This window comes from Vigna angularis, chromosome 11 (genome assembly GCF_016808095.1).
Source record: "Vigna angularis cultivar LongXiaoDou No.4 chromosome 11, ASM1680809v1, whole genome shotgun sequence".
In the NCBI taxonomy this organism is placed as follows: Eukaryota; Viridiplantae; Streptophyta; class Magnoliopsida; order Fabales; family Fabaceae; genus Vigna; species Vigna angularis.
The window spans coordinates 27390083-27405469 of NC_068980.1; the positions used below are offsets into that span (position 1 = coordinate 27390083).

The 15387-nt window shown below is 30.8% G+C and overlaps 2 protein-coding genes across 2 annotated transcripts; both read right to left on the reverse strand.

Annotated features, from left to right (window-relative positions):
• Positions 1-1764: 1764 nt before the first annotated feature.
• Positions 1765-3565, reverse strand: LOC108333014 (phenylacetaldehyde reductase). The gene is made up of 5 exons (XM_017568324.2): positions 3326-3565; positions 3050-3219; positions 2775-2966; positions 2495-2657; positions 1765-2337 (listed from the first exon to the last, which is right to left on the reverse strand). The coding sequence occupies exons 1-5, from the start codon at positions 3444-3446 to the stop codon at positions 2006-2008; spliced, it is 978 nt and encodes a 325-aa protein (XP_017423813.1). The 5' UTR covers positions 3447-3565; the 3' UTR covers positions 1765-2005.
• A 4371-nt stretch (positions 3566-7936) lies between these two features.
• Positions 7937-11253, reverse strand: LOC108333264 (phenylacetaldehyde reductase). The gene is made up of 6 exons (XM_017568658.2): positions 11085-11253; positions 10794-10963; positions 10530-10721; positions 8897-9059; positions 8617-8803; positions 7937-8327 (listed from the first exon to the last, which is right to left on the reverse strand). Exons 1-6 carry the CDS (start codon positions 11203-11205, stop codon positions 8183-8185), a joined length of 978 nt encoding a protein of 325 aa, XP_017424147.1. The 5' UTR covers positions 11206-11253; the 3' UTR covers positions 7937-8182.
• Positions 11254-15387: the final 4134 nt, after the last annotated feature.

Genomic DNA, 15387 nt, shown 5'->3' on the forward strand with positions numbered 1-15387 from the left:
TGCAATTTATTTTAATGTTCTTATTGCTCTACTACACTTCCACCAATAATCACATCCATCCCATTAAATTCAATCATCTTTATTTTTTATTTAATCATTGTTGTTACTTTCCATCTTCATATTCACTACAAATCAACACTGACTTGTTACGTGTGAAATTCTTGTCAAAATCCACATTAAAAAATAATTAAATTCATTGAGTGTGTAGGTGAAATTGGTGCATGAAATTAATATTGTTCATGTTAAATTAGTGTTTTGCATTCACAGTGAGACATGAAACACCCCAATTATGATTGAAAAACTAATATTTGCTAGTCCTGTGAAAAAAACTCACATTAGAGTGACTTTAGTTATAAAATAGAATAGAAAAGCAATTAAGAGTAAATTCTCCTAAAAACAATGACTAAAAATTTTAATTAATTCATTTGTTACTTAGCTTTTGTTTTGGAAAATGAATTTTGGAGAATGAATTTGAATAAAAATAAATGTGAAAGTCAACTCGTTTGAATTAATAAAAAGATTGTGAAAAGTGTAGGAAAATCAAAAAGTTAATGACAAATATAATAAGTTTGATAGATTAAAAATATTTTATTTGATAAAATTATATGATTACTATTTTATTCTTCGTCATAAAAATAATTTTAAATAAAATATAATTTGTAATAATTATGTTCAAATGAAATGTGAATTATTATTTAAAATAAAATAAATAGGTAAATTATTATTGTTATTATTATGGACAACCACAGTTCAAACTTGGGAGATTTTGACATGTGTTTAAATTTATGAACTACATATTTAGTTTATTTTACATGTAGACACTTAGAATACGTTTAAAAACAATTTCACTCTCATAAACGCTTGGAATGAGTAAGAGTCTTACCAAATAAATTGACACTTGTTTAGTTAATTTGAGACCTGTTTAGAAATTAAATAAATGATAAGAATTTAATTATGAAAAAAATACAGAATCATACTGTTTTTGCATATTTATTTTTCTTTACATCGTCTCCTGCAAACCTCTCTATTGTTATTTTATATTTTTAACCCTACTGTATATTCTTTTATTTGATTTAGTGAAATTCTTAAGACGACTTAGTTGATTAGTCCTATCTAAACTTAAAATTTGCATTCCAACCATTCATGATTTGTGTATCACAATGCTTAGAAGTAAAATCCCAACATGACCAACAAAACATGCGTAATGAAACCTGCACATCTTTGAAGACTTGTATCGAACATCTAACATACATTATGCAAGATTTGGAGAACTACACGTAGTTCTATGATGTCATTCCAATCAAGATACCTTTCTTTTTTTTCAATCGGTGTTTTTGATGACCAATTGAGCACTACTAAGACAAGACAAAAGTTAGTCTAAGACAAAGTAACGATGATTTTGTAATACCAGAAACTATGTCACTCTCAACGAAAACAATTCCTAAAATTGTAATACTGTTGTCCCATCAATTACAGAAGGGTGTTTATTTATAGGGTATTATTATTTTAACATCCAACAAACTTTTACACACAACCATTTTATTCTTTAATCTTTCTTTTCCTTTATGGAACGAGTCTAACCAGCAAAAGTTACATTATTTTTCTTAGTTGGTTAAGTTGGGCGAGACAACACGATTTTGATGTCTATACATTGTAAAACTAATGAAAAGTATTATTTTTAAAATGCTTATGCTTCTTCAGACACTTATGTATCCCAAATTTAATATAAACTACTTTCATATGTTTACAGTATTGAATAATGCATTAGTTGCAACAGACATTTTCTAGTAATATATATAGTATAAGGAGGATACAATCTGTAATGCGAACTTTACCAGGACACACTAAATGGTCACTCTTACAAACCACACTAAGAATAACTTATTTCAGTACTTAGCAGTTCTGATATAAGTCTTATTTTACAGTAAATTTATTCATAAGCATGAACATAAGAAGCCAAGTGTACAACTAAAGAAGGTTTCAACCTTTCTTGAAGGGTAAAAACTTAAAATTTGATAAACCCCTTTTCCTTCAAGCTTTCCACAGTATCCTTGATGCTCACTTCCAAAGGTGTAAATTCAAGCCCCAAGCTCTTTGCTTTTTCCTTCGAAACCTGGAATATTGGATCATATGGCCTATCATCGACACATTTCTGTGGAAGTTGCAATGTTGGGTACAGATCATGTAAAATCTTCACAACATCTGAGAAGTGTGCCACTCTTTCAACTAGTAAATATCTTCCATTAGCTGAAGCATTCTCATATGCCAGAACATGGGTAATTGCAACATCTCTCACGTCCACCCATCCCAAAGTTACATTTTTAAATGTAGGCGAACCTGTATCAAGCGATGGAACAGTTTCTTCAATTATCTAAGAATTGTTCAGCAAAAACTGATAACATAGTTTTAGTTGAAAAAAACTGCATTGTGTAACCAAGATGCAGGCAAATCGAATAATAGAAATTTTAGAGCATAATGTGAAAATAGTAATTACCATTAATTAAATTTAAAACTGCAGCAGAACTAGTGTTAAGTACTGGTTGCAAGAGAGGTCCAACAACCAATGCAGGGTTCATTGTAACCAAGTCAATATTGTTCTCTTTTGCAAATTTCCAGGCAGCATCTTCGGCCAAAGTCTTTGAGAGGTTATACCATATCTAAAACATAAATAGGAAATAGCAAGAAATGTGAAGAACAAGGTGAGACAACACACATGCCAAACTATAGTAAGGAGTAACATGAAATGAAAGTTTATTAGAGGAAAAGGAACATACCCCATTTCTCTTACAGTATTCTGGGTCCGAATACCAAGTCTCGTCAACCACTACATCAGGGTTTTTAGGCCTGTCGTTGAATGAAACTGCAGCAATAGAAGAAGTTACAACCACGCGTTTCAGCGTCGGCGAATTCACGCACGATTTCAGAACATTCAGAGTCCCCTTCAAAGCCGGATCCAACAACTCAGTCTGAAAAACATAAAGTAAAAACAAATTATTACACAGCCATAGATAAAAACAAATGAACAAAACGAACTGCAATCGAAACAAACCTGCGGGTCCTTGGCATCGTCGAAAAAGGGAGAAGCAGTGTGAAACACAGCGTGACAACCTTCAACGGCAGAGTCAAAGGAACCTTCTTCTAGAAGATTCGCCTTGACGAGATGCAATCTCTCCTTCGCACCATCAAGGCTGAGCAAATGATCCACCTTTTTGGGATCACCTGCACATCACACATTACCCAATCTTTAGTCATCCAAATAGTAATGCATCACCACAAATAATCACCCACGAAAACAAAAATTATAGAAGACAAAAAAAAAACATACTTGTGTCGCGAACGGTGGCCTTCACGGTGTAGCCGCGTTCGAGAAGAAACTTAACGACCCAGGAAGCAATGTAACCGGAAGCTCCGGTAACACACACTACTTGTCCGGCGCCGGTGCTCATTCTGGATTATGTTGTTCTGCTCTGAGCTGATTCTCTGTGTTCAGTGTTGTGTTGTGCTGTGTTCACTCGATCTCGGAGTGACCTTTTAAAGAACCAAAATCGATTGCGTTTTCAATTTGGAAAGGTATTACTGGGCATTTCAATTTGAATAAGTGTTAGTGGGCCATTTGCAATTAAGTGCCATATCCAGATCATAATATTAAACTAGGAGTATCAGAACATATCACGTATCATGATATAAAATTTAAAAATATGAACTTTAAACAAAAGTATGCATCATGCAATTAAAAAATACTTTTATTGACATTAACTAAATTGCACGTACTATAAGAATATTCCAAAAAAAAACATAACAAGATAAGGTAATCAAATTCAAAAAACTAAAGTTAAGAACACGTATGAATGTATGTGTACAAGTTTTGCAGTGAAGATGACTTGAATTTAAAATAAAAGAAAGATGTGATATTTAGAAGAGCCGTGGCTTGGTGGATATACATAAATTGACATTTGCAGAATGCGACCCCAAAAGTCCGGTGGGAAGAAGCTAAATATATTGTTAATTTTTAGGTAAGATATTGTCTTGTTTTTTTTATGTTTTCAGCGGGTTTTTCTATATTAAAATTTATTACAATTTTTTAAAAATATTAGAAACATTGTACAGACAGTAAGAAAGAAATTCAAATAGTTGCATTGACCCGTAACATGTAAGATTTGGTAACGTTCATGGTTTTCCTGATAGGGGAACTTCTATGCAGATAATATTTTATTCAATATCTAGTCTTAAGTCATTTAAAAGTTATGTCGATTTTGATTAGGATGGGTCGAGCCTACGCATAGATGACGCATGCGCTGAGGTAAAACTTCTATATAATATTTTATCTAAAACTTTAAAATATATTTATTTGTATATTAAGTTTTAAAACCTACCTTTTTGTTCTTATCAGAAATGAGTGTACTTCATCTTAAATTAAAAGAGTAGACTTTTTATATGTGGAGTATCGATTAGAAATTAGATTTAGGTTGAAATATTTTTTAAAGATAAAATTATGATGGATATTTGAGTTAAAAAATAAACTATATGCCTCAAATGTTATTATTTACCTTAGTGATACTGTTTCAAGAGATTTGAGATTAAAACATTTATGTTGAATGTGAAAATAAAAGTGATGTCTAATATAAGTTTTACAGAAAAATGAAAAGGTAATTCTAGAAACAAGTTTTACTGCACTCTTTTATAGGAAAGAAACAGTTGTACCGTGATTCACCCTATTAGGAAATATTTGGATTATTTAGCTGCATGCATCTACTTTCCACGTCACCTTCTAGGTTTTACTCCATGATTGAAAGCAAAGTTTCAACTGTAACATTTCTAAAGGACAATGATATTTTTTTGATAATATTTTCAGACGTCGTATATTTTATTTTTTTTATTAAATTTAAAATAGGTAAATATAATAATAAATAAATAATAAAATAGTGAAAAAATAATATATATATATATATATATTATATTAAAATATTATAAAAAATCTGCATCAACTTTTTTTTTCTTTTTAACTACTTCAATTGACTTTTACCTTGGTGGAAGTAACTATCGCTTATAATTCAATAATTTTTTATTAATTTCTTTCTATCTATCACTATTTGTTTCTCACTTTCATATAAATGTTAATTATTGTACAATTTTCTACGGTAAAAAAGTGTCGAGTTTAAAGTCTAAATCCACTGTTAATTTTATAATGTTGTCCATCTTCCATATTCTTAAAATATATTAGTTTTGATATATTCAAAATTTTATTAATATATTTTAAAATATTAAAATTAATGTACATCAATGTATCTTTTATAATACTGCACAAACACATCCCAAAAACTCACTGTGAGATATTTTAAATTCATAGAGTTTGACAGTGCAGAGGTCGTCGTAGTTAGGGATCATAACAGAGTGGATCGGACACGGGTAAAACACTGCCCGTAATCCGATCTGTCGAATAAAACTGTATCCGTTATTCAATTCGCTACCCGCGCGGGTATCCGTTTAAAAAATATTCGCAGATACCCGCAAAAATAAAAAAAATATATTTAATATATTTTTAAAATAAAATTTAAATAAAATTATAAAAGAAAAATATATAATATAATGTAATATAAATTAAATTAAATATAAATTAAATTTTAATTTTAATTAAATTTAACCTAATAAAATATTATTTTATTTTATTTTTAATTAAATTTAATTAAAAGATATATAAATTATTATTTTTTTAAATTTTTTGTGAGTAATAAGTACCCACACAGTGAGTAGTATACTATCTGTACCCAACCTATTTAAAAACAAATATTAAAATTTCTATTATTTGTTACCTGCGAATAATAAATACCCGGGGATAATAATTATCCGCCGTAAATTTTACCTGCAGATACTCGTATTCACAGGTAAAATTGCCATCCCTCGTAGTTGAATGAAAGAGTCCATTAATTATGGCAGGAATGTTAATCATATTTCATCTGTCTAAGGGAAGGTTGCTTGTATATGGTTTGTTATTAGCTAAGCTTCTAGTAGAGTGTGGTGGTATTATTTTCATTGAGTTTTCTTTATTTATTTTCATCTAACTTTAATTTATTTTATTACAAAAGAATTTAAAATTATTAACCAAATCTTATCAACAGAAAGAAAATATATCAATAAATATGAATTATTCACAAATTTATTTTATCATATGATAATATATAATTTTTGTCACTTATTACAAATCTTAAAATTTGTCAACAAAATTTCCAACAATTTAAAATATTTATTAACTATTAACATTTTTTACAAATATTCTCTTTTTTATTGGAGTTAGATGTCGAGAAGACAAGCGACATGATTGATTGACTAAGGTAATCTTATAGAACAATCTTAATCATTTAATAAGATACATTAACTTATTACTCTTAATCATAATTATTTGAATCAGGGTCTTGTAAATTTATTCAAATTTGTTGGAAATAGCATTGTAATGATTCTTATTCTTTGCATACTTTTTAATATCTTAAAAAAAAATCTCACCTATACTTTCTTACGGTTTATAGTTGAAGGTGATCTCTTAAATGGGATAAAATCCTATTTGTTAATGGTCAATACGACCTACCGATATACAACCATTTATGTGTCCAATAGTTTGTATCACCGTTAATCCTTCACTTGGTTCGATTGTATATACAAAAAAGTTTCCTGCAAAAGGTATTTTAATGTCAAAGTCAGCAAATATTTAGTAAACTCAGCAATAAATGTGTAATGAATTCAACCAATCTACCTCATTTTCTCAAACTTGTATTTATAGATTTTTGAATTAGCACCGACCTAATCACGACCCAATTGGTAATAATCATGTTTTGATTTAAGTTAATCATTATCAATCTTAGTTATTGTTTAAAGGTGGTCGTTCAATCCAAATTGTCCAACAAACAGGTCTCTAGGTAGCTTATTGCATGTTCTTAATTGTATGGACAGTCTGGTCCTAGGCTGACTGGATAGCGACACAGTACACAGGTCCCTCAAGCCCAAGTATACTCTCGAGAGGGTTTATTGTGAAAAAGGGTCCCGTGCATTTTGGAGGATGTTTGCTTCTTTTGGTAAACTGTCAGTTGGGAGATTGTAACCATTCTGCACATTTTAGGGAGATGTGTTAGATGGGGAGAAGCTACAACCGGTGGGAGAGGGACAAGTGACACGTTGGGATTCATGCATCTCGAGAAATGAAGGGTCATAAGGTGTGGGCCATTAGATCTTTCTCGATTTGACGGTTAGGATTTGTTCATTGAAGTGCTCATTTCAACTATAAATAGAGGTGAGACTCAACGTCATTTTCACCATTTCTTTCAATTTTCTCTTGCGAATATCGAGTGTTTCATACTTCTCTTATTCAAAGGGAATAATGTCTATTGTTCTACTGTCTTTATTTGAGGAGTCTAGAGGGAGGGGAGACTGGGGATATGCCAATGATGAATCGGCATCATCGATATTGTCAGTTGGGTCATCCATCCTTGGATCAACCGTGCGAGAAGTAGATTTTGGTGACGCAGCGGCAGGTGTAGATATTAATAATGCTCCTACTTCGGTCAACACGGGTGAGGTGGTCGCGATAAAAGTGGATGTTACAGGGGAGTGGGACGGATCCTGCATGCTTGTCTTACTTGTTCCAGGGTATGGTTGGGCTCCTCATGAGTTTGGGGAGTACGTGTCCTCCTTCATCATGGGATATTCCTTGGAGGAGTTTGTTGATAGGGTAGCCATGACTAAGGTAGTGAAGGATAACGAACATTTCAAGCATGCTTTGTGCAAGAAGAACGAACGAGTCTTTCATGAGAAAGAGGATGTTGAGCATGATTTCTTCTACACATACTCTACCTTATTTAAGTTAATCCTCATTAATCTTAATTACTATTTAAAGATGACCGTTCGGTCCATGTTATTTAATCGACTAATCTTTGGATGACTTATTACATGTTTTTAATTGTGTGGATCATCTTATTCTAAACTGATCAAACCGTCATACAATACAAGTACAAAGAAAATATAACAATAATGCTTAAAACATGGACATGCATGTTTGAAACTTAATTATCAATAGTACAGACACACCGAGAACAATTTATTTCGGCCTAATGAAGTCTTAGTTTATAGTAAGTTTATTCATAAGCGTGAACATAAGAAGATGAGTGAAGGTTTCGACGTTTTGAAGGGTAACAACTTAAAATTTGATGAGCTTCTTTTCCTTCAAGCTTTCCACAGTCTCCTTGAGGCTCACTTCCAATGGAGTAAATTTAATCCCCAAGTTCTTTGCTTTTTTCTTCGAAACCTGATATATTGGCACATATAGCTTCTCATCTGCACACCTGGTAATATTGTTGACAGGGTAAAACGTTTATTTGTCATACGTGATTTTCTTGTTTGTTCAAATATTCAACTATAATGACAATAGATTGATAAGGTAAATTAAGACACATTCGCATTTGTGTATAGCTCTAATTTGGAAGGTTATTATTTTATTTTAGCCTATATAATATAAGGTTCTATAATATGCATTTTGGATACTAAATTAAGTTTTCAAGCCAATAAACAAAGCACTGAATAGTGGATTTGAATCGCACGCAGTCTTGAAACCATCAAAATAATTATACTCACTTCTCTGGAAGTTGCAATGTTGGGAACAAATCACGTAACATCTTCACAATCACTGAGTTGTGTGTCACCCTTCCAACTAGACAATATCTTCCATTAGCTGAATCATTCTCATATGCTAGAATATGAGCATTTGCAACATCTTTCACATCTACCCATCCCGAAATAACATTTCTAAATGTTTCAGCACCTATATGAAGACGATGGAACACTTTCTTCAATTATCTAAGGTTTGTTCAGCGAAATAATAAAAATTTTAGAGCAGAATGTATATAGTAATTACCATTAACAAAATTTAAAACTGCTGCAGCACTGGTGTTAAGCTCTGGTTGCAAGAGAGGTCCAATAACCATGGCTGGATTTATTGTAACCAAGTCAATGTTGTTTTCTTTTGTAAATTTCCATGCAATCTCTTCAGCCAAAGTCTTTGAAAGGTTATACCATTTCTAAAACATAAATTGGAAATAGCAAAATATGTCAAGAACAAGGTAACATAATACACGAGACAACATTGTAACCAAAGTCAATGTTGTTCGTTTTATATTGTCTTTCATCGCCATTATAGTGATTGGATGAGAAGTTATAACTTATAATTAAATAATAACACTTTCTGCTTAAGTCTATAACATCTTAAACCTTTCTACCAGAAAGCTATTTCTATTAATATTGTAAAGTTTTATAAAAAATATATAATTAAGCTTTTAAATATATTAAAAGTAAAAAATATGATTATATTTTTAATTAAAAATGTTGAAAATAATAAATTTATGAAACATTTATTAGCATGTATTATTTTTAAAGTAATCATGGAAAAAACACAAATTAAAAATTAATAAATAGGACTACGTAATCATTTTATTATTTATATGATTGATATTGTGCTGGTGTACTTATTTTTCATTATTTATAATTAATAATTTTAAATATGTTTATTATTAAACATATTTCATAATTTTTTGAATTTGTATGATTTTATTAAATAAATTAAATTACTAATGATTTTTTAATGGTATACTTATTAATTTTAAGAACAGAATTTTTAACTTTTAATTTTATGTTCTTATTATAATTTTTAATTTTAATTTTTAATATTATTACTTCCATATTATATATTATATTGCTAGTTTTATTTTACACATCGATCCAAATATTTCAATTTAAATTTAAAATTAAGTAGGAAGTAAAATAATTTAATATACGTGGGACAGTTATCACATAATAATATGTAGTTAATCATAAAAGAAAAGTAAAAATAATAATATAAAATATAAAATAAATATATTATTATTGTCACTATTATTATTTTGAAATATAATATTTAATTAGTAAAATAAATATTAAAAGTAAGATTATCGTTAAATAAAAGTATAATATAAAAACATTGAAAGAAAAATATTAAATAAATAAATATGAAAATGAATTTTGATATTACACATTTGAGAACTATTTTTCTAAGTAAAAAAATAATTTCTATCCATTTTTAATAGTTTTATAAAGTTTCCATTTCAAGATACTGTTTTCCAACATTAAATTAAGTATTTTTCTTTTGTTAAGTATTAAATAGAGGTTGAAAATAGATTTAAAGTGGTGACAGAAACTTTCCTTTTTTGTGCTCTTTTCTGTCCTTCGTCTTCAAAATTTGTCAGAATAAAAAACGATTGAAAATTTGGTTATTAAAAAAAGTTAAATTTTTTTTTATAAAGAAAAAAGGGAATTAGAAAGTAAAATAATGAATATAAAATATCTTTTTCCAAAAAATAATAATACCGAACATTGATTAGTTAAAGTTTGTGTACTTTATTTTCAGCCATTGTCCATGCATGGGACACAGGTACGTCTCCTGAGTCTTGGGAGACAAGTAATTTTTTCTTCTAAACGACACAAAAACATTATCAGAGGAAACAGCCCATACATACCCCATTTCTCCTACAGAAATCTGCGTCGGAAAACCAGGTCTCGTCAACCACTACATCAGGGGTTTGAGGTTTTCCGTTGTACGCAACTGCAGCAATAGAAGAAGTTAAGACCACACGTTTCAGTGTTCCGGACTTCACACACGATTTCAGAACGTTCATTGTCCCCTTTAAAGCTGGATCCAACAACTCACCCTGAAATACATAATATTTTATGTAATCCACAGATGAAGCAAATGCACAAATCGAACATCAAATGAAACAAACCTGCGGGTCCTTCGAACTCAGAAAAAAGGGAGAAGCAGTGTGGAACACACCGTGACAACCTTGAACGGCAGAGTCAAAGGAACCTTCTTCTAGAAGATTCGCCTTGAAAAGATGCAGTCTCTCCTTCGCACCGTCAAGGCTAAGCAAGTGATCTACCTTCCTGGGATCACCTGCACATCACATTTCAGATACAATATTTAATCTTTCAAATGCTAATGCATTATTATCATCATCACTACAAATAATCACCCACGAAAACAAAAACTATATAAGAAACAAAAAACACATTACTTGGGTCGCGAACGGTGGCATTAACAGTGTAGCCGCGTTCGAGAAGAAACTTGACGAGCCAGGAAGCGATGTAACCGGAAGCGCCAGTGACACAGACAAGTTGGCCTACGCCGATGGTCATTCTGGATTATTTTGTTCTGCTCTGAGCTGAGTGTTGGAGTTGTGCTGTGCTTAGTGACTCTGAGACTGAGGTTTTAAAGAAGCAGAGTGGTGGTGTGGAGAAGACCACGTGGTTCGATAATTACACATAAACAAATAACTGTCCACTCAATCTCAGACAGGTTCTGAATTTCTAAAAAGTACATGATGTCTCTCATCAACTTTGATAATAATTGAGCTCGGAACCTTAGGTTTTCTGTTACTAGATTCGATTTAGGTTTTTTCTTTTAGTATATAGGTAAATTTGATACAGTAATTATGAAAATAGATAAATTTTTAAAAGAAAAATTATAAGAATAAATAAGTCGTACAAACCTCACAGAACTTAGAAAAAAAAAGGAGAAATTGTACATTTACACGACTTTTGTTTTACCGTGTTGAAAAATAATTGATTATTGAAGTCGATGGGAAGTCTGATAACCAATCTCAATATAAAATCGTTTTGAAACAATATGACTTCCAATTTTATTCTTATAATTTAGTTGGATGTGAGTAAAAAAAAATTGAACTGACACCACAACACTTTATATTAATTAACACAGTCCATCATTCAAGTCAAAGTTTTATATACCTCAACTAATGTTTGATACAGATTCATTAATATCACATGAAAATGACTTAAAAATTTTTTTCATGAAAATGCACTAATGATGAGATGAGTTGCTGGGTTGAAAAAGGTTGTTGTTTAAGCTGTTTTAGATCTTGGTTGAGCTATATCAGACCTTGGTCAAACTGTTGGGCAGTGTTAGTGTCAAACTGTTGGACAGTGTTAATATGAAGTGTTACAACAGAAATTCAATTTTTTTTATTGAAGTCGAGCTGACGGATTGGCTCGACGGACTCGTGGACCAAGCTTGTCAGCCTATCCATAATTGATTACAAATACACAATAATCAATTACAACTACATTTTCAAAATTGGAAGTCTTCTTATCTTAACAAATTTCTATTGAGATTGAAAGTCATCATACCCGTAATGACTTTGATGTAATATGACTTTGATGTAATGTAATTGATTACATATTCATTGTAATCAATTACATATTGAAGGTGTTGAGGAATTGATGACTTTCAATTTTAAGGGATTGTAAATGTCTTGGATGAGTTAAATTAGATCTTGGCTAAGATATAGTTGACCTTGACTAAACTATATTAGACCTTGACTCAGCTGTTAAGATAAAATTGAAAGTTATCTTGCTTCAAAATGACTTTGGATAGAGATTGAAAATTATCATACCTAATGATTTCAATAATCAATTACCTTTCAATGCAATCAAAACAAAAATGGTGTAAAAGAATACATAATTTATTCATTTAAAATTGTGAAAATTACACTCTTGTTTATTTTTGTAATTTTTTCAAATTTACCTATTTTCAAAATTATTACACCAAATTTGTAAATTCGTAAAGAAAACCTTCATTTTAATTATATCAATTGGATATAAATAAATGGATTGTTTGTTTTTATTTTAATTCATAAAAACAAAACAAAAAATTGATCATTCGAATATTTTAATATAAATAAGTACATAGAACATATGTTCATATATTAAATTGTTAATATATAGATATTATAATAAGTTATGATTTGGTAGGTACACGTGAGAAAAACGTGGACATATAATTATATAAGTAACACGAATTATTTTTCATCTAACCGTTTTCGTATGAACAGATCTTAAAAAGTGAAACTTATTTCATTTATATATTGTAATTTTATTTTATTATTCGTGTGAAATTTTTTATATATTCTCTTTATATTTATTTTGAGTTTATTAAATTTATTACCATCCACAAATATTTGCTCTCATACATATAAAATATTTATTCTTGATCATGAAAGTAACACAGTGGAAATCTTACACTAATTAAAACTAATTTAAAATCTATATTTATAAATTAAATTTATAAATATAGATTTAACTTAAATTTACCTCCTAATATATGATAGTAATTTACTTTTTAATAAATTGAATTATGTTAATAATATTTGTGTTATTGACAGATAAATTAATGATAACTTGGTCAATTCTTTTTTTATTTAAAATGAATATATATATATATATATATATATATATATATATATATATATATATATATATATATAATATAACAATTAAAATATAAATAAAAATGTAATATTTATTTTTGAATTAAATGTTTTTTAATTTTAAACTATGATGCAAAATTAAATTTTGCTTTTATCCCAAATTCTAATAGTGTTGTCTCAAAACTTTAAAAATAAAAATAAATGGACGTAGTTTTTTATTACAAAAACTCTCTTGTTACCTACAACCATAATATGTCGGTAATGGATGAAATCTATTAGCATATCTTATTTTTTATAACAAATTGCCAACGACTTAATATCCAATGATATATAATTTGGTCGTTTATAAAATTTATTAACAAATTTATGAAATTTCTCAATAATTACTGACAAACTTATGCTTTGTTATTAAGTTTAATTTTTGTTGTTAAGTTTAATTAATGATGTTTGGTTGTTGGTAATAATCCAAAGATACTTTTGCTACTAAGTTAAGAGGAAAATTATTGATAAATTTTTCGTAGATAATTGTAATATATATAGTCATTGTAGAGATTTTTATTCTACGTACCTAAATAAAATCTACCAATAATTAATATACATAATATTAAATAAAAAGGATAGATTATAATGATATTATATAATGAAAATTCCTATACAATAAGAATTCATACATAATAAAAACTCCTAATATATATAATTCCAATGAAAACTTTTACTTAAGAAAATTTTTAATAACGAAAACTCCACTAGTAAAAAAACGTGTTTTTAACTCGTCGTATATGCCGCGGTTTAGTAAAAACCGAAGCATTTAAGACGCAGTGGCAGTTTTGAAATTAAGATAAAATTATATGCTTCGGGTGTACAAAGAATCGAGACATAAAAAATAAAAATTTAATACTGCTTCGGTTGATACAGGACCGAGGCATAAGGACCTGCACCTTTTCCACTCCACGAGGAACCTTTTCCGGTGCACGAGGCACCTTTTAAGCTAGGGACTCGGTTAATAGCAGAACCGAGGCATAAGGACTTACACCTTTTCCACTCCACGAGGCACCTTTTCCAGTGCACGAGGCACCTTTTAAGCTAGGGACTCGGTTAATAGCAGAACCGAGGCATAAGGGGCCTCTACTACTACCACCAAACCCTTCCATTATTACTACTGTTCTCCTGCTATCACCAAACCAAAACTCTTTCTCTTCTTCCTCCCTTCATTCTTTAAACAACCCTTCACCATCCGTGCTGCCGCTCCCCGTGTTGCCGCTCCCCGTGTTGCCGCTCCCCGTGCTGCCGCTCCCCGTGCTTTTCCCGTGCTGCTGCTCCCCGTCCTGGACCCTAGCAACGCGGCGCCAGCACCGGCCGTGGTGTCTCTGCCAGTCGTGTGCGACGGCTTCGAGTGCGGCTTCCAAATCCAGATCCAGATCGCAATCCCCTTTCTCTCCCTTTTCTTTTTGTTTCTCCGATGGTGCTGTTCATGGACCGCTTGGTGGAGTCGTTGGCCTAGCACCCGCTTGCCGTCGGGAGTCGCTTGCCGTCGGGAGCCGCTTGCTGTCAGGAGCCGCTTCCCGCTTGCCGCTTGCCGTCGGGTGCCAGTGGTTTCTTTGATTTTTTTTCCAGCTCTGTAATGTATCTGAAGTATGATTTTCTTATGTTCTGATTTGAACTTTGATACTCTGTAATCGGATTCTATTTTCTGATTTTTTTTTCCATTTGTCATATGCTCTGTAATGAAGAACATTGATTCTATCATCCCACTGGCTTTTGTTATATGCTTTGTAATGTATGTATCTGAACTTTGATGTTCTGTATTGAATCCTGGAGTGATTTTCTGAACTTCAATGTTAAAGGTTTGAGGAAAAGCACCCAGATTCAGCAGTTTTTTGATTTTTTTTTTATTAAAATTTTCTAAGATACGGTCTCGGTTCAAAAGAGGACCGAGGCAACAACCGATCTCTTTTTGCCTCGGTCCACAACCGAGACATTAAACTTATCCTTTTTACCTCGTCTCTATATGCCTCGGTTGCAGAACCGGTGCCTATAAGCGAATTTAACCGGTGCCATTTCCCTTTATTGAACTAGTGCTCCTAAGAAGAAAACT